Source organism: Centruroides vittatus, unplaced genomic scaffold, assembly GCF_030686945.1.
Source record: "Centruroides vittatus isolate TY-2023 unplaced genomic scaffold, ASM3068694v2 contig_920, whole genome shotgun sequence".
NCBI lineage: Eukaryota > Metazoa > Arthropoda > Arachnida > Scorpiones > Buthidae > Centruroides > Centruroides vittatus.
The window spans coordinates 582,483-603,950 of record NW_027122607.1 but is presented as its reverse complement, the minus strand read 5'-3'; the positions used below and the strand labels follow the sequence as shown (position 1 = coordinate 603,950).

Here is a 21,468-nt window from a genome sequence, read left to right as displayed (position 1 = left end):
TGCAATAATGATTTTTTCATACTTTTAATAACAATAATAATAAAAGATATGCAACAATGACTTTTTCTTGAGATACAATGCATATGAGAATATCAACATTCATCATATATAACTTAGTGAATGCCAGAAATCATTAGAAAATCCTGATTTTGCACATTCGCAGCATTACTGGCTTTCACAGCAGTATGTATATAAAATTTGCATATATATATATATACACAATAAAAAAGATATGGAATATGAAAATTTATTATATATAAACTATTAAATGAACAAATACACAAAAATTTTTTAAAAAGTGCTGAAATCTTAATATTAGTCATATTCTAATTTAAAATCAATTTAAAAAATAGGTAATGTTTGATAAAATATGCAATATGATGTTTAGAAAAAAGTAAAAAGTTTCAATGTTCTACAACTAGATAACATTTATCAAAATTTGTATCTAGATTCAAAAATAAATGCAACTTAAAAAAGTATTGAATTGAATAAAATTTTTATATCAATTAATAAATTTCTTTAGCCTGTTGGCTATTTTTTTAACAAAATATTTAAACTTAATCAATTAAAGTTATTAAGGAGCTGTCCATAAATTACGTCTGCATTTTTCTTCAAATTATTACTCCCTCTTTTCCCTTGGCCAAATTTCTAAAACCCTCATCCCCTCTTTGGACATCCAACAAAACTTGACTTCCCTTAAAACCTTTATGACTTTATGAATGATAGATACCATAAGTAGTAACAAAACATACTAAAATTAACATAAAACATTTTGAAAAAAATATAATAAAATGCATAAACTGTATAAAACTTAATGAAATAAACAGACATCCACTAAAGCTCAACACCTTTCTTCCCCTTGTTGAACTTTGTCCAACTTGTTGTAACCCCTCCCTAGTGGCATAGCTACAGATTTTGTACGCTGGAGCAAGTAGAATTGGTGCGCCCCCTTGTTCCGTGGAAGAGGTCGCAAAATTTATTTTGAACGTATAATATAAAAACATATATTTAATTATTTTGACTTAAAACCTTACTTAATAACAATTTATTTAAGATTCGAAGCAATTCAACAATAAGATATTCAATTTAATAAATACAAATATAATAATGAAACAAAATATAATTCTTTAAGTATGGAAGACCTAATAATACTACATATTATATAAATTGTATTGGTAAAATGTACCTCCCTGCAAAATTTAGGAAATTTTCGACAAAAAGCACAGGAGTTATCAAGCTTCAAACAGGGTGAACAAAATCGTGCCACAATAGTAACATCGATACATACAGAAATTACCCCCGATTGTTTTGCACTTCTCGACGTTTCAAGGTGTCCTAAGTCGAAAAATGCAAATTGGTCAATCACTTTCTCCAGATCGAGTCGACAAGCTATTGATCCTTGAATTGATACAGTAGCCAAAGAGCTAAGACGGTGATGTGACATGCTGCTTCTTAAATAAATTTTGATTAATTTTAGTTTTGAAAAACTTTGTTCTATCGCTGTCGTCACCTGTAAAGTTAAAAATATCAGGCATGCTGCAATAATGTCGGAGAAGCTACTTCAGGCTGCGGTGTGAATTAAAAGTAGTTCGGCAACTTGGCGTATAGAAGTAATTTTTTTTACCCGAGTATAAAAATACATTCTAAATCAAAGTAGTTGAGGTCCAAAACTAGGTGAAATATCAAAGGGATATGCCAATTGTATCAATCCTCATCTTTCCAGAATATTTTTCTCAGATGACGCAACAAAATATGCAGGTGAAAAGCACTTAAAAAGTGTACATAATTGTCGAACGAATTCAAATATAATCGTTAATTGATTAATTATTAAATCCAAAAATTTTTTTACAAATGTTTTTACAAGTTTTTATTTTGCCCTTTCTAACTTGGTGCCCCGGTGATTCATGCACCTGGAGCAGTTTGCTCCAACTGCTCCACGGTAGCTTACGCTTCTGCCCCTCCCTCTCTTCCACGGTGGTTGTCATTAATGGACAGCACCTAAGATGTTTAAGGTTGGTGATGTTTAAGTCATATTTAAGGTTAACAGGCAAATCTTTAATGATCTTCATATAATTTTTAATCTTTATCTTCATATCTCTAAAAGTTTATTGTTTAAAATTTAAATTTTTAGAGGGTGACATATGCTTCTGGATTTATATTTGAATCAAAGAATATTTAAATCTGTCAACCTAAACTGATTAATTCTATAAACAGATCAAATGATTTCCATTACCTTGGGTTCAGTTTTAATATGTGCTACAGTATGCAGGGTTAATGTTACCTTAGGTGCCAAGATGGCAGCTCGTCTCTGATTCCAGCAAGGAAACAGTGGAACGCACGTTCTAACCTAACCTAACCTAACCTACTCTAATAATTTGGTTGCTAATAATTATGGTAATTTATTAGAATGGGTTAGGTTAGAACGTGCATCCCACTGTTTCCTTGTTGGAATCAGAGACGAGCCTCCATCTTGGCACCAAGGGTTACATTAACCTATAAGCTAATATAATGGATAAGTTTTTAAAATTTTGAATATATGTATATATCATATTTAATTTATTTGTACGTCCTGATTATTTTAGCTTTATAATGAAGAAATATTTGATTTATTGGATCCAGCACGAGAATTAGACGAAAGGGTAATTAATAAAAATGTTTAATTATTATTAAATATTTTAAAACTTTACTATAATAATTTATTGTAATGTATATAATTATAAATGTTAATATTTTTAAGCAATTGTAAAGAATTAGTTTACTGTGTAAATCAAAATGACTGTGTATATTTAGGCAATTGTATTACATAATTTGTTTGTGAAGGGAAATGAATAACTAAACAAATATATGTCCTTGAAAATAAATGAGTCATTTGTTTTATTATGCATCTATAAATCTTTAAGTATTTTTTACCTTTAATTAGCTATGCGCAAATTGTTAAATAACAAATTACATGATGTATTCAATGTTTAAAGAAGTAAATTTTAAAAAGTAATTACTTTTTTTTGCAGAAAGTAATTACTAATTTCAATAGCTTATGTTTCTTTGATGATAATTTAATCCTTAGACTAATCCCATTAAAATATAATGTAAATAAATCTAAATGGTTTAAAATATTAGCTATTCTTTATAAGTAAATTAATTTATAAATTGTATAAATAAATAAAATTAATTTTACATTCCACAGAAATAAATTAATTAAAAAAGTTCTACAATAATATAAAATATTTTAATATAAATTCAATAAATAAAATTTAATCCAAAAATATTCTTACTTAACAATATTTAAAACACATTTCTTACATATTATCTGAAAAGTTATTTCATTAATTTCTTGCAATTAGATACATTTTAATTAAATATCTGGTTGATTTTAACTTAACATAAAATTTATAGAATAAACATTTAAATATTAAAATAATTAAAATACAGTATAATATTTTTTTAGCACACAAATTTAAAATTTACCATATTTCCTTGATTAAACTGCTGGTTGTTTATTTTTAAAATGTACTTATCCCCTGGGGTTTTTTCAAGGCCAGAGTTTAATACCTTGTGACAGGAGATAAATGGTTAAAAATTGAAAAAATACCTTAATTATCTTAATTTACAGGTTAAAATTTACAACATTTGAAATAATTACCGTTGTCGTAGTTAATCTAATTCAGCATCTTCCGATTCAGTTGTTACATTTTTTACATTGTCTTTCTTATCTATTTTGATTTTGTTGTCAGAATCGGGATCGTGATTACTATCTTCTGGTTCAAATTCATCATCTTGATTGGATGGCCAAGGCAGTTAAGATGTCAACCTATCACTTACAAATCAAAGCCAGGAGGATCAAAAATGCCCAAGAATTTTTCTGGAATGGTCTGTCCAAGATATGTCAGGCTTCTAGTGTTGCTACCTTTACAAAATTGCTGACCCAGACGGCATGTCGGGTTTGTTCGAACAGAAGTTCCCGACTCATGCACAATGTCATTTTACAATGTGAAGAATAACGTGCATGCAGGTTTTAAATCAGTTACAGTTCGGGACTAGGGACTAGGGACTTGCGTAGGAGTAACGTATGTAACCTAAATTAAGAAAGAAAGAACAGATAGTTTAGCTCTATTGAAGACGTGTACGGACATACAAGCAAAAAAAAAAAGAAAAGGTCAAGAGGCAGATTGCGTGTCACACGTTGGTGTAAACAGAGTAACATGGCAGAATGGCAGATGAGTTTCAGTGAGTGTGAGGTCTTTCACTGTTCAAATGGTGTAAATTTATAAAAATATTTGCAAGAACTTTGTTTCATTGTAATTTCACAATTTCTACAAAATTCCTGGACAAAATTAATAGTTCACCCGGACAGTGAGTCAATTCCTGGACTGTCTCGGTGAAACTGGATGGGTGGTAACACTACAGGCTTCATTTCTCACTACCTGCCCATCTCATTGTGAGCCTAGTTGAACCTGCAATGGGTTTGAAAAAGGGCCTCCTACTGCTCACAGGGCAGAAAGACTAAAAGAAAAACAATCTGTTGCTAAACTACATTATTCTATATAGTGTAGTACTTTGACAAGTTTCCTATACTTTTCAACCTGGGTTTATTTTTAACAAAACCTTCGTTCCCCAAAGCTTATTCAATGACTGGGGGTTTAATCAAGAAAATATGGTATTTATAAATAATTATAAATTTTGACTTTAGTAACAAAATGACTGTATATTATTTTAGGGGAAAAAAACACATATTAAAATTCATGAAGATGCTAGAGGTGGCATTTATACAGTTGGTGTAACTACAAGAACAGTTATGTCAGTCGAAGAGGTAAGATTACAATATTAATTACAGACTAAAAGTACATTCAATTGTAATTTATATTTTATTAAGTTAGGTTATTATAATAAAGTAAATTCTCAATATACAACAATCACTATCATTTTATTATTTATTGTCATACAATAGACACACTAATATATTTCTCATCTTATTTTAATTGGAATGTTATTTATAAAAAATTATGAAGAAGTGAATGATAGTTTAATTAAAAACATATGTCTTATCATTAAAAGATTTATAAGTATACTTAACGCAATATATGTGATTTATTTAAAATTTATTTTGTTTTCATGTTCCAGAATTTTTCTAGTAGCTTTTAATTCTAATTTCTTAAAATTTATTTTTTAGACTCTTCAATGTTTAAAAGTTGGAGCTTTATCTAGAACAACTGCTAGTACTCAAATGAATGCTCAGTCATCACGTTCTCATGCCATATTTACTTTACATATTAAACAACAAAGAATTGTTAAATTAAAGGTTTCTATTTTTATTTTCTTTAATTTAAAAAGTAAAAAATGAATTAACTTCCAACTGTTCAGTTTAGTAAATTGAAATGATATTGTTTAATTTATTCCTATCCTTTTCTATTTTGTCCCTAGTTATTTGAATTTTTATAGCCAAGTGAATACAAAAATGATAATTAATGAGAATAAAAGTTTTATTAATGCATTTATGTTATTTAATTAGTTAACATGTAATAAATAACATAACAGTTTAATTTTTTTTAAGAATGGAGGGGGGCATATGGTAATAGAAGATTTAGAAGAAGACGAAGGTGTCGACGGAGTAGATGAACCTCTAAATGAATTTGAAACACTTACAGCAAAATTTCACTTTGTTGATTTGGCGGGATCTGAACGATTAAAACGAACAGGAGCAACTGGAGAAAGAGCAAAAGAAGGCATTTCCATCAATTGTGGTTTGGTAATTACATAAAATATTTTTTCGATTTTTTTCAAATTTCAAATCTAATCAGAGAAAACATTTAACTTTTTTTATATTTATTATAAAGCTATTTTGAAACAAAAATATAAAACAAAATTAAATGGCATGTACAGTGGATCCCTGATATAACGTGCATGTCGGGCGGGAAACAACACCCGCGTTATAAGGTAAACCGCGTTATACCAAGTGGCGCGGTGTAACATGGGTCACCTTTTTACTTTAGCAATAATGTCAAGCTTTTCTTTCACACTGTAAGCTTTTCTTTTACTCATCATGCATACAATAATTAAACACTATTCAAAATACATGCAGGAACTCAATACATACACAATTACTCAATACGCAGTAACAATAAAATGTGCTACTCACTAACGCCGCACGGACCTGTATAAACGTGTTTGAGATTATCGCGTCGCGAACATCGCCTGCGCTATAACCGAGTGCGCGGTATAGTGAGCAGCGCTATAATGAAGGTCCACTGTATTTACAAGATAATGATAATTTAAATTGCTTAACTTGACATTTCTGTAACAAGTCACTGATTGAAAAGTTTTCAGATTCAGTACATTTATAAATAAGAAATCTTTACTTCAAATTATTAGTTCTATCTTTTTTTATGAAAAAATATTTGTAATAAATTCTGTTACAAATTCGACAAATAAGAGTACTATAAAGACCATACACATTTCCTATTAGAAATCTGTTATAAGAAACTGCTCTGCACCAAAATTTACCTAAATGTGAACTATAATGAATAAAAAAATTTGTTAAAACTTTGTTGGTATGCACGTGTATAATTCTTTATAAAATTTATAAAATAAAACATGGAAACAAATTTTTATCATCATAGCAGTTTAGCCATGTTGAACAAAATACACCTATTCGCATAGAAAATCTATTTGAAAAATATATTTTTTTTAAATTCAATGTTTTTTTTTTTTATCAGAAAATTTTGAATTTAAAAAACGTTAAAAATTTGTCATCTCAGAATTAAAATTTTAAATATCACGAACATATGCTGATCTATGTTGAGAAGAGAAATTTGTTCCTCTAGTCCACATCAGTTAAATTACTGTATATAATATAGATTTCTTTTATTCAAAACTTGATAGATGATTTGCATTTAAAAAAGCATAATGTTTTGGTTATGATTTTCTTTAACATTGATTCAATGTAAAAGTCATTTTTTCCAGTATTTTAGAACCTCTTTAAATTTTCAATTATAATTATTTAAGACTTAATCACACATGAGCATTCTGAATTTTACCCCTCATTTAGGATCTTGGATCACTAGAAAATATAATTTTTCAATTGTTTTTTTTTAAAATTTTGAAATTTTACCACCAAACACACTTTGAAAACTCTGAAAGTGTATTCCTTAAAGTCTTTTCTGTAATTCCGTAAAGATAATTTTACATAAATTCATTAAAAATAGAAAAAACCATGCAATAAAGTCTAAGTACCATTGGCGGATAACTAGACATGCTTTGAAAGCTGCATTTAATATAACTATTGGGTTTTGAGATGTTTATAAATGTGGTAACACAATGTAACATTTTGATGTTAATGGCTTACAGAGGCTCACTGTGATCATGATTTTAAGTGTAGTTGTTGTTTGGAGCTCTTTGAATGTTAGCCATTCCAGTATGATACTGTCAAAGACATTACAGCTGACAAAGTTTGAGAAAGACTGCATCATTAGGCTAAGGAAAGCAAGGTGTTTTGTTTTGCCAAGTTATCTGACATCTGAACAGTTCTGAACTGATTGTGAAGACATGTTAGGAGCAATGGATACATCAGGGCACACACAAACACAGCAGGCAGGCACTGAATACCCAACACAGACTACCAGAAGAGATGATTATCTAGTCATGAAACAAGCACAAATGATGTTTTTGTCCACTACAGATCATGTCTCTTTCCATACCATTAGCAGATGACTAGTAGAGATAAATTTGCATGCACTGTGATTGCTACATTCTGCCATTAGCACTCCAACATTGTCGGCTTCATTTGCAGAGATGTCATGATAGAGAAGGATTAACTGTTACAAACTGGCAACACGTCATTAGCAAATTAATCATTAGCAAATTATCTGTTTGGGAACAGATGACCACCATGTTAAAGTGTGGAAGACCACTGGTGAGTGCTTCAATTTTTCCTTTACTGTTGATCAGCACACTGTCCTTACTACTGACATGCTGGTCTAGAGAACCATTTCAATATAGTTGATCATACCTAGTAGTGATACAAGAGATATTGATAGCACAGCAATTTGTTCAGGAAATCCTACAATCTCATGTTCCTTTTCATGGTAGGGCTGCAAACAATCATTTTCCAGCAAGATAATGCTTGGTTCACCCAGCTAGGTTTACCAAGAATGTGTGTCTATCATGTTGCCACACTTCCTTGATCTGCTGATCACTAGGTTGCTACCCATTGAGCATTCGTGAAATTAGATAAAATGCCAGCTTTGGCCATCATACAGGTATGAAGGATCTGGAATCACAATTGCAACATCTGTGGGCAATATGTCATAGGATAGCGTACAGTGCTTATATGCCTCTAAGCCAACTGTATCACTGCATATATCTACAAGATGAAACTCTGCAAGGTACTAAAGATTCCTTTAAATTATACCATTGTAGAACAGGAAATTATCCTTTCTTTATGATATTGTCATATCCCTTATTATCATTGTCATTACATTTACACTAATAAAGATAATTTCCTGTTCTAAAGACTATACACCGAGAGGGATTTCGGTGCATAGTCTTTTTATGTCAGCGAGTCTATATGGAATACTAACTGCATATATTCCAGATCCGTCATACAGATTGCAGTTATTACATAGAATAAAAGAGTTTACATAGAACAATGATCATACATAAAGGAAATTTATTATTAAACTATATCTAAAATAATAAATTTAAATATATGACTTATTTTGGATTTTTTAAATTTTAATTCCAAACTAGACTTTTAATTTAATTATTTCCATTTGTTATTTTTTTCATTGTGAAATAGCATAAATTGAAATTTAAAATTTAAACTTTAACATTAGCAATGAAATTATTTAAATTTTTAGTAATACTTAGTATTAGAAATAGTATAACAAGTGTTTCAGTTTTGAAGCCATTAGTTATGAATCTTTGAAACAATTTTAAATAAAATTTTAAAATATTTAATTCATTTTCAGTTGGCTCTTGGAAATGTTATTTCAGCCCTTGGTGATAAATCTCGTAAAGTTACCCATATCCCATACAGAGATTCAAAACTTACAAGATTATTACAAGATTCTTTGGGAGGAAACAGGTAAAAATATATAATTTATATATTTAAGTTATTTCATAAATTGGCTAATTAAATGATTGATATAAAGTAATTTGTTACTAGAGGTAGACATTAGGCACCATCTCTTATCAAAGTTAATAATTATAATTTAAGTAAATATTAAATAAATTTAGAACCTTCTGGAATAAAAGAACCGACCCGGGGCGGGGCTTGAACCCGCAACTTCCGCTTGCCAGTTACTCCACCTGGACCCCAAGTGAGTCTTCTCTTCCAGAAGCATATTAATTTAGATATAACCTTACTTGGGCTGTGGACATAGGAGTCGTCCCCAGCCGGTACTGTATTTAACCAAGTAAGGTTATATCTAAATTAATATACTTCTGGAAGAGAGGACTCGCTCGGGGTCCAGGTGGCGTAACTGGCAAGCGCACCACACGGCGAGCGGAGGTTGCGGGTTCAAGCCCCGCCTCGGGTCGGTTCTTTTATTCCAGAAGGTTCTAAATTTATTTAATATTTACTCAAATTATAATTATTAACTTAAATAAGAGATGGTGCCTAACGTCTACCTCTAGTAACAAATTACTTTATATCAATCATTTAATTAGCCAATTTATAGCCCGATTTTTAAGGCAATCGTTGGTATTTCATTATACAAAAGTAATTATGTAAATAAAGATTACAGATAAAAATTGTATAGTAAATTCTTGGCATAATTATTGTTATTCATTATTATTTATGCATGTAATATAATAATATTAAAACTTTCTACATTTTTAAACCTAAATTTTCAACTTCAGCCAAAAAAAAAAAATTAGATTTTGATTGTTTGATTATATATGTTTACATAATGAATTTAAAAAATTAAAATTATAGTGCATTTTTAAAATTATTACTGTATTTTCTAGTGTATCATAATGTACAGCATTATTAACCTGCAGAATATTACTAGAACAAAACAAAATCTTTACATAACTTACTCCCTTGTAACCCACAACTTTGGGAGAAACTGTTGCTTTATAAGTGTTAGTCTGTGATTGCTATTTAATGTCAGCATATAGCTCTCCCAATCACATTACCCACATCTCCTTTGAACTTGTTTTTTAAACAGAGATAACCCACTAATTATACCACTCACCAAACCATCACCAGTTCAGGACACGAAAAAAAGAAAAATTCTTATGAAAATTTTCGTCTATGTGAAATAGACAAAAACGTACATATGTTTTCTGAGTGGTATATTTACAATAACCCAGTTTTAGAGATATATTGAACCCACTAATTTTTGGCTACTATGGTGACTTATCGCACAATGTTGACATAGTTGGAAAAATTACACCAGAGTCAGAGATACAGGTTTATTAGGCATTGGTATGCATTTTGGACAGGTTTTCTGTCCCTCTTCAACCGTATTTATTATATATTGATTAATGTATTTTGTATAATGTTCTTTTTGCACTATTTTAAACTAACCCAAATAATTACAACTGGTTTCTTGTTAAAATTATTTCTGTAAGTTTGGTAATAATTGAAGGTTTGCGTCAAATAACATTGCAAATGTCAAAGTAACATTGTACATAGAAACCCAGGTTTATTTTGACTAATTTCATTATTGAATAATGAAATCAGTCAAAATAATGAAATAATTTTGACATAATTTCAATAATGAAATTAGTCAAAGTAATATTTCCAGAAAAATGCAAAAAACTGTAAAACCCCTAAATTGACTGGACAAAGACTGATTTCAGTTAAAAGTGTAGAAATGCCATTTCTGCAAAACTTTGGTCATTTTCATCATGAAATACTTTAAAAAATGATGATAAAGCGTTATGTGTAATGAAAATGTTGCATGCGAACATGCTACGTGCAACTTTTTTCCTCGTGATGTTTTAGAGGTTCTGACTTTAAAATACATATTTCTCTTGTAACCAATGTTCTTATTACTTATTTATTACACAGCTTTTTATAAGCTGCATTTGAGGCACTTAATGAAAAAGGTGTGCTAATGGAAAAACATTTTGACATGAGCCTTCAATTATTTCAATTTGTTTCTGATGATGATAATTTGTATTTAACAAAAGTACTTGAATTCTTATTTTAATTTTTATTAGTGTTTATTTTTACTGTTTAAACTGGAAGACAGTTTATTTGTAATATTGGATGTCCCATAGGTCAGGAACCATAGAAATCATGTCGATCTTTGTTTATTCTTTTACAGGTAAAGCTTGGTGCTGATTAAGAAAGAATGAATTAAAGTTATTTTGATGGTGAGATCTACAATCAGCAAGAAGTTGTCAAAGACTAACAGATTGCATCCAGGCTGTTTATTATTCTTTAACAACTTCAATCTGACTGCACTTCTCCACCATCAGAATTACTTGAATTCTAATCTCTGCACACAAAGCTAGAACTAATTTAAAATCGTAGGCACAAAACCGTCCAACCGTCCTCAGTGCACCTGAAGAAGGCCTTTTAAAACGGCCGAAAACGTTTGTGCTCATTAATTTGTTTGCTAGAAACAGAGTGTGAAAGGTTTTTTGTGCCTACTTGAATTAATTCTTCCTTACTAAGCAGGATGTTTTACCTGTAAAAGAATAAACAAAGATCAACATAACTCATATAGTTTCAGACTTATCGGATATGCTATACAGTAGAGCATTGATTATCTGACTTAATTGGGGACTGGGGTTGGTCGGATAACCGAAAAGTATGAAAAAATACATTATTAGTATAGTGTATTAGGCCTAGTTTAAATACTAGCCTCCCTTTTATGGTTGAGCCAGTGCTGCCAGCTAAAACATGCAAAAATTTAACAAAAATAATATTAAAGTAGCCAAGACATAACCAAATATCGTAGCGCCACATCACTAGCGGACATTTGAATTTGCCGACTAGAACGCAGTCGGTTAATCGGGGGTTGGATAATCGATGCTCTACTGTATATTCTAATTCTATAGTTAAAATGTTTTTTAAGTTATTCTGTAATGGGAAGTATTAATATAATATAAACTGTTTGATTTATTTTTTTATATATAAAGTATTAATTTCATTAATAAATTGCATTAAAAAGGCTGTAAATAAACATTAAAAAATCTTTTTGTTATTTCTTTTCAGTCGAACTTTGATGATTGCCTGTGTGTCGCCGTCAGATCGTGATTTTATGGAAACGTTAAATACTTTAAAATATGCCAATCGTGCCAAGAATATTAAAAACAGAGTCATGATCAATCAGGATAAAACAAGTCAAACAATTGGAGCTTTAAGAAGAGAAATACAAATGTTACAATTAGAATTAATGGAGTATAAACAAGTGAGTTAGTTAATAATTAGCAAGATGAGAATATATAAAAATTATTTTGGGCTGAATTATTTTTTAATTAAAATAGTTGATTTTGAAAAACAAAAACAAATGTAAGTACACATGTGCATCTTTTTGTTTGTGTATATAACATTTCATCAGTTTTGATACATCATTCTATTAAATAGTTAAGTTTGAAGAGTTTCCCTATACTAAAAATATTAATGCATTTGCTATGCATGACAAATACAAGGTGTGTCTGAAAAGTTCAGTGAATGGTCTCATAAAATAAAGGAAACAGGAGATACAAACAAAATACATTTACTGGCATTCAAAGTAATCGCCATTAGCGACAACACACATTTGACATCGGTTGTACAGCTGCTGGAAGCTGTGAGCAAACACTTGTTTCGGTATTGCACGAAGCACCGTTGTCACACGTTGTTGGATCTGCGCAATGTCGGAAAAGCGTAGGCCTTTCAGGCGGAGAACAAGAAGAAATGTGCAGGTGCCAGATCTGGAGAATATGGAGAGTGTTGAAGAACTGTCACCTGGCGTGTAGCGAGGAAGTGCCGTAATGTTCACGTGTTTCTCCATTTCGCAGTGACACTCCTTCTCACACTGACTGCATTGCATTGTTTGCTGAGTGCACTTCTGTTTAACTGCCGTGATTTCGACGCTAGGGTAGGGGGCACTAGTTGGCAAGTCTCTCACTACGTCTGTGTGAGCACAACATCCTAACCAGCACGGTTATTCAACTATGGGAACATTCACTGAACTTTTCAGACGCACCTTGTATATAATTTTGACTTATTTTGCTAATATGCCAACATTTTTGCTTGCATAGAAATTGTTAATAAGTAAATTTCAATTGTATCATTTGTTATCCTATGTGTACATTATGAAATTTTTTAAACATAGTGTTTATACATGTAATTTTCAGAGATGTACCAATTAATTTACTAATTATTAATTGTGTTAATTGACGCTTTCACCAATTAATCATCAAGTGAAAATTAATTCTTCAATAATCGGAGTAATCAGTAAATAATCATTTCATTGGAAAAACACCACTACTATTTAAATTTAAAATCATTTATTTTTTTCATGTTAATTTAATAATGATTAGAGAAACAATAACTTTATTAATAACAATAATTCAAAAAAATAATGGCAACACATCCAACTTCATTAGAAACTGCTAGGTTTTTATATCTTTGTTTTCAAACTGAAAATGTTCTAGTTCGGTACTAATAACTTTTTAGTAATATGTATTTTTTATTGAATAAGTTTCACTCTCATTCACAGCCAATTACCACATCTGGCCAATTAATTTTTGGCACTGTCTGTCTAGTTTTGAAAATATTAAATTAATAAATTAAAATATTAAATTTTATATTTTTAAACAAGTAAATTGTTATTACATATTGTTTGTTTTTAACTACACTGCAATTGGAAGGATGTCTAAAGCATGGAAGTAATTATGACATAATTCAATTAAGTAATCAAATAATAATGGAAAAATACAACTACCAGAAGTACTAGTCATTGTGCCTGTTTGTAAGGTGACCAATTTTTTTACAACGAAAAGGAGGACACAAATAAATTGAAGGAAAAAATATCATAAATAAATGAAATATTTTATTCATTGCAATAATAATACAATATAATAATCTCTACTTCATGCATATGTGTTGTGCCGTGTTTTGGTAAGAAGTAAACAAAGTCACTTGCATATGGTGCACACACTCAAGGTTTCCATGTGGAGTGCATGCGTCTCATAATTGCATCTCGCTGCATTGTACCAAGCCTCGATGAATCGTCATGTCAAATACAAACACATCACATCACGTGCAATGGATCGGCTCTGCATCGATAGAATACAAAGATTTTGGATTAGTCTTCAAATATCGAAAAAGAGGACATGTAGGAGGACACTTTTCGAGAAAAGACAGACCTTACAAAAGAAGGAGGACGATTGGTCACCTTACTGTTTGCTCAGAATGGCATCATATAGAACTGCCAAGAAAGTATATAATTCACATTTTAAAAAATTGGCTAGATTATTAAAAAAGCTCTATAAAAACTAAATTTTAAAAATACCTGGCAATAATTAGTTAATGTTTAAGTATACAGTTATATGATTGTACAATCCTTCATTGCTAATTGGCTAACTTCACAATTGTCTTATCCTTAATAATTTTGTAATTGTTTAAAGATAAAAATAAACTAACAAATGCATTAAAATGTTTCGTTAAAGTTATTCTATTATAAAATCTTAACATTAATTTAATGATAATTCAACTTTCAATAATCAAGCATTGTAATTAATACCATCACTACTATAAGTGAGACAACTATAATACTAATGCTATGTTTTAAATGTATTAACTTTTTAAATATATTGATTTTTTTATTAAGGGTAAACGAATAGTTGGAGAAGATGGAACAGAACAAATAAACGATATGTTTCATGAAAATACTATGCTACAAACAGAAAATAATAATCTACGAACAAGAATCAAAGCTCTCCAAGAAACAGTAGAACGCTTGACAATCAGAAATACACAACTACTTGCTGAGAAAGCATCTGGTTCGTGGATAACATCAGGTAAAATTATTAAATTTTTATTTTTTCTCAGCTGTTATTTAGGAAGCAGACGGTATGGGAATCAGTCAAAAAAACGAACCCCAAGATTTTTATTTTTCTTACTCACGAGACCTTGAAATGTCAAGAAATGCAAAAAAGCTAGAGGTTTTTTTTTTTGCATATACGGATGTAGGGGTGGGACATAATTTTATTTATTCAAATCAAAGCTTAATGACTCCTGTGCCTTTTGTTGAAAATTTCTGAAATTTTGCAGGCAAGTTTGCATATTAAGGGCATTGATGCTATTAAGTTTTAGCAGTTAAATGTCAAGGGAATAGGGAAATAGAGGGGAGTCATGTATCATATCTCCAATAGGGTTGGACTTGAAGAAGATTTTACTCGTTATTAACATTACAGTTTTTTATAAAACTTGTCACTACCCTCAAAATTAAGCCTTTTGTCATTTTATAATAATTAATAATATAATATGTTTTTTAATGACATCTCATAACAGATAGTGCCACACACAATTTTAACTTTTTTGATGGAAAAGTTAAGTAATTCATTGCTCGATTTTTAATTTAAGATAGGAAATTTTATGGTTTGCTTTTTATATATTTGTGTTGGCTGTACGTTGATTATATATTGATATTGCTTTTATAATTTCCCCGTTTTTGGGTAAAACAGAATTTAAAGTTTTATATCTGTTTATTTTATCATAAACAGATATAAAACTTAAGTAAAGTAAAATTCATTAGTATATTTGTTTGTGTTGACATTTTTGTTTAAGAATATTTGTTGTATTCTTTCAATATTTTATTTTTAATTTTGTAATAAATGTTTGCAATATTTTTTTTTATAATAGTAAAAATTTTTGTTGAAGAAGTTAACTTACTGAATTTAAATATTTTTTTACAATAATTATTTTTTAGATGCAGAATCCAAATCTGATATTACAGAAATGATTCAAAACTATTTAAAAGAAATTGAAGAATTAAGGTAATGGAAACTTCTTTATTATTTATTGAAAATTTTAATATTTTTTTCTTTTTACTTTTTAACAAATTAGTAGTGTAATTAAAATTAAATAAATACAGGTATACCTCAAGTTATGTCATTCTCAATTATACGTCGTTTGTCAAAAAAGTACATGAAAAAATAAAAATCAAGTTTAAATCATTTTATTCGACTTTACATCCGTCCGCCACAAATATCGAAGTCATAATATCACTAGAAAAGCGTTAAAAGCACATAAAATCATATTAAAATATGTACATTTACAGTAAATGTTAATATAATCATCATAAATCCTAGAGAACGAAACATGAAAACATCTGTGTTTCTGTGTTGTCGTCTTATTTAGCGGTCTTTAAGTGCTCATTATTGGCGTTTTCCACAGTAGTTCCAATGTTTACCATTTGGCGTCATTGTCAGAGCCACTCGATATTGGTAAGTTTAACATAAATTAGTCTATTTTCTACTATCGCAAAATAATTTTAATAACTGTATTTGTTATTTAACCTTAAAACATCATCTTATTTTATAATGTCTTAGAGAAACCACATTCACAAATAAAGAGTCCGCGATGTACTGTAAACATTACCAAATTGTAAACATGTACATTTACAAGTATGTACTGTACGTACACATGTATTCGTAAATTTAGATTACTTTTTTCTGTACTGTATTAAAAACTAAAATTTGTTTGTTTGTAAGCTTAAAATAGATTCTTATTGACCATATATTATTAAAAATACATTTATAAATAAAATACAGAACCGGGAATGGTAATTTGTGGTTTAGCCTAGTGACAAGTAAATTCGGCTTACATCATTCTTCGACTTACGTTGCCTCTCCTGGAACCAATTACTGACGTAAGGCGAGGTATACCTGTATAAAGATATTAAAAATTAGTAAATTATATTATATTATTACATGTTATAAGAACATTTTCTTATCTATCTGTTTTTATTAACCATTAAAAGAGAAGAAAAAACAATTAAAATTTTTTAATTTCAACATCATCATCATTATTATTATTATTAAAATCTATCTATTTTTTTTTTATTTTTATCATTGATCTGTTTAATAGCATCCATTATTACTCTGTTATAGATGATCATAATGTAACGATAATTTTATATATCAGGTGATTGTAATTAAACTATCCCATTTCAATACTGTCTGATGAGACATTTAGTGAGTCTAAATACAACCAAATTTGGTATGGTTACTTTAATTATTATGCCTTTTTGTCCTTTCTAGTCCTTTGTCCTTTCTATTTTTAAATAGATATTGGTATGGTTACATTTCAGGATATGCAGAAGACATTTTCATTTTAGAAAATTAGTACTAAAACTAAGATACTTTTGGAACCATAAGCAACAAACATTTTATATCAAACACTCATGCTAAACATAGACCTTAGTGATGCAAGGGACACTGCTCAATATGGTCCCAGTCCAGCGCTGGATTAAGCCTCTAGCGGGCCCTAGACAAAATTTAAATTGGGGCCCCATTTAAATAAGTTGCTTCTAAATAAATCTTATATAATGTGACATTAGCATAGCTAGCATGGGTGACACCCGGTGCGGATATCGTGGTATCACCCCAAGTCACGCCGTAGTGTCACCCTTTTTAACTCTTTTATAAAACACCATTGAATTGTAATATCTTCGCACTTGAGCAACTTGAACGCTATATCGAATATGCGATGTCGCAACGTATAAATGTAGATTTAGAAGATAAATCATAACCATCCATACATCAGTACTACCACGAGACGCGGCCCTAAAAATATTTGCAGATGGCGCGAGAGATCCCGTGGCGTACTGTACATTACTTCTGATGCACGGGTGGCTGTTGACCTTTTTTTTCTTTTTTTTAGGTAATGGCCAGTCGAGCAGAGCTTAGTAAGAAAACAATTGTTAAATACACCCTTTTCTGTCCTATTGAATTTCTTAAATAATTTGTAACTCGTTTTCAACCAGAGGAATCTTCTGCACTAAAGCTGGGCCCCTCCGAATTACAGGCCCTAGACATTTGTCTACTTTGCCTATTCGATAATCCGGCCCTGTCCCAGTCTAAAGGGTGTAAAACCCAAACACAATGAACAATGAGTTCAATAGCCAATTAGAATTGATTTTCTGTGATCTTCTCACATGCAGTGTAATACTATCTTTTAAGGCTATCAAATTTTTTCTTGATAAACCAACTTTCTTATACATCCTTACGTTCAAAAACTACACAGATTATGATCCAAAACATCAAAAGTATTGTACCATTATGACATGTTTGGTGTTTAGATTTGGTCATTTTAGTATTAACACGTGTCTCAATCTTGTCAAAATAAAAGCCAATTTTTTAATCTTTGTAGCAATCAATTTTAATTATTATTAATATTAATTATTTCATGTTTATGAAATTTGTTAATAAACAAACAATATCCATTTCATTAAAGAATCTTGTTATTACAATTTATATTTGCTGGCAGAAAGAATGAATCTTTCAAGAAGAAAAATAAATATACAAATTCTTTTGTATCAATTTCGTTTTGAACACTTTTTCATATTAAAACACATAGTTAGTTAACAATTACAGTAGTGAACCGAAAATTGGAATCAATTGGGGACTGGGGTTGTTCAGATTAGGGATTTGTTCCGATTATGGTTTATGTACGAAAGAATATATTAACCTGTCCAATGTTCAAATTTTTCTCCGTTGCGTGTCGCTTCGTGTTGAATTTTTCTCCGTTGCGTGTCGCTTCGTGTTGAATTTTCGTCGATTTTAAGCCTAACGAAAATTTTTATAATAATAATCGAGGCTATCGTATCGTTAAAAATTATTTCTGCATTTTGTACAAACAAAATAAATATATTGAAGAATATAAAAACATGAAAATTATACTTTAGAAGTAAATTTAGTATCAAAAACGTTCGATTCAGCACGACACAGTCCGACTGAAAATCGTGCCAATTACCAGTGATTCCGATTACCGGGGTGCCAATTTACGAGTCTCTACTGTATATTTATTCGCTCCGGGATACAACCGACCGGTGTGACGACGACACAAAGACCAACTCGGACAAAGAAAAGTAAGTTCGAATTCCCCCTTAATGCGCTCTCGTGGGTTCTTGCAACAAGGAAGATTACAACAAATTCATTCAAAGAAAGAAAATAAAAACAAACAAAAAAAATTGATGAATTTGAATTTGGTTTCTATTTGAAGACATGTTATTTACTGCGATATAATTGTTGCTTATTAACAGATTAACAAATAGTTTTATTATTTAAAATACTGTAATAACAATCATAAATTTGCTGACATGAACATACTAAAAAGATTTTAATAATTTCAGTCTTCCTTTATAGCTTTCCTAACTGTAAATGTCCTATCATGAAACAAAAGAGGTCTTGTTTTCTGAATCTATAAAGCAGAACTCACGTTATGCATTCACACATTGAACATATATTCTTTATCCTTATTTATAATACAAATCATTCTTCAATTATTCCAAACAAGAACAATTATTGAAATGATTCTTTGAAGATAAATTTAATAAATTCTTTGTAAAATTAATAATTTTTAAAAAATGATTATTAACCTTTTATTTGAAATGTTAAAAAAATTAATGTGTAATTTAAAACATGTTGTAATTTTATTTTATTTTATCTTATTTTTTTGCAATTAGTTTGTTATGTATCAGTAATAACATACTTATTAATTTAATATTTATTTTTCTAATAAATAATAACATATTTTAACATAAACAGCATTTTAATTAGTATATTTCTAAATAAAGTAACATTTATTTTAGAGCTCGCCTTATGGAATCTGAAGAAGTGTGTGCACAATTGAGAAAACAAGTACAAAGGTCATATTCTAGACTATCGTTAAGTCCATCTTCTACAGCAGTAGCAGTAACTGGCCATTATGATATTAGAATGGATACAGAATCTCCTTCAGTATACGAATTAATTGAAGAAGCAAAACGAGATGTTAGAAAAATGAAAAAGAAAACTAAAACGTTAAAAGAAAATATGTAAGTATTTATGTTTTTTAATATACATAAACATATAGTAATATTTCAGTTAATGATAAATTATGTATATGTAATATGTGTTATTTTTGAAAAATCTATATTACACAATTAAAATCATAATGTTATATGTCTGTTTATTATTAATCTTGATGTCCATTGATAATGTTTGTCACTAAAATCTAGGTGCTCTCCAATATATAGATTCATAATCACTAAGCAGCAGCGCCGCTAGCTGTTTGAGTGCCCGTGTGCAATACCGATTATTCCATCCCTGTTTAACTACAACTACCTACACTGAGCTTGCCAGCAATACCAATTTACCGCCCCCTGGCCACCCATGTGCGGTGCAAGCCTTGCACGCCCGTTTATGGCGGGCCTGTGTCACTAAGTTATTTACTTTGTTTATATTGAATATCTTCTTTATTTTCAACCGATCAGTTTCAAATGACCAAACGATAAAGTCGTATCATTTCATATCAACTGATTAACAACAACGTTTTATCAATTGATATCAACTTATGTCATTTAACGTTATGAAATGTTATACAAGTAAGTTAGTATTAATTGATAGTGTTGTTATTTACGAAACAATTTCATTGGTCAGTTTCATATGACTAACCGATATCAAATATTGTCAATTGACAGAACAATTTTAAGTGATCAATTGATATTAAATGATGCAATAAAAACTATTTTGTAAATTGATTTGATATATTTGAAATAATATAAACTTAAATAATACATTATAAAGGGTATTTGGAAAATAACACATCATAGGAGCTCTGCCTGATGAAGTAAAAAGCACCGATGATATCAGTGTGGATAGCATTCTTAATGTTATCAGGTGCTTCTATGGTGTACCCGACAACATTAACCTGATGGGTGATGACATTGTAAAGTACTATTTTTAGTATCTTAGGAAATCGACACTAACTGCGGCCGGTAAAACTTCCGTTAACCTAATGGGTACTTTATGCGAATTCGAGATTAGTTTGCCAGGCCTGGGCTTTTATGCATGCACCAAAAAAATTAGTAAGAATAACGACAAATATCAAGTCAAAGCAAAAGTTTCAAATATATTTAATTAGTAAATCAAATTTAACTATGTACAATTGTCTATAATCCAAAACAAAATTTATTAACGAAAATCAACAAGTCAACCCGACAATAAAACTCAGCTACTTAGCTTAACTTAATCTTAATTCCCCTTTGAAAATTTGACAAATCAAATACTTAAGAACTATGAACAAAATCTCTTACGAACTAAACGTCTATCCGTCATCTCACTATACTAGGAACCTGTTTCCTCAATCCTTTCGCTATCGTCAAATTGAATTCCTCTTTAAACACCTTGGGTCACCTAATTCTCAATCTGAACTTTGCCTCGAATCTTTCACTCAGTAGTACACCTTGACCAGGAATCACCTCGATCGTCTTTGATTAGCATGCTGGTTTTATGCTGTGAGGTGACGTCACAATTCAG

General features: G+C 30.0%; 1 protein-coding gene and 1 long non-coding RNA gene across 4 annotated transcripts in view; one reads left to right on the top strand and one right to left on the bottom strand.

The window, feature by feature from the left end:
* LOC136984485 (uncharacterized) overlaps positions 1 to 21,468 on the bottom strand; it is a 235,093-nt gene that overhangs the window by 133,260 nt on the left and 80,365 nt on the right. The window lies entirely within an intron of this gene.
* Positions 1 to 21,468, top strand: part of LOC136984473 (kinesin-like protein KIF21A) — an 86,276-nt gene that overhangs the window by 31,098 nt on the left and 33,710 nt on the right. For all 3 annotated transcript variants that reach the window (XM_067281471.1, XM_067281472.1, XM_067281470.1), the window contains 9 exons: positions 2,583 to 2,639; positions 4,715 to 4,807; positions 5,168 to 5,296; positions 5,549 to 5,743; positions 8,964 to 9,079; positions 12,170 to 12,365; positions 14,775 to 14,964; positions 15,876 to 15,942; positions 19,761 to 19,985. In XM_067281471.1, the coding sequence (XP_067137572.1) occupies positions 2,583 to 2,639; positions 4,715 to 4,807; positions 5,168 to 5,296; positions 5,549 to 5,743; positions 8,964 to 9,079; positions 12,170 to 12,365; positions 14,775 to 14,964; positions 15,876 to 15,942; positions 19,761 to 19,985 (1,268 nt within the window). The remainder of the gene's footprint in view (positions 1 to 2,582; positions 2,640 to 4,714; positions 4,808 to 5,167; positions 5,297 to 5,548; positions 5,744 to 8,963; positions 9,080 to 12,169; positions 12,366 to 14,774; positions 14,965 to 15,875; positions 15,943 to 19,760; positions 19,986 to 21,468) is intronic.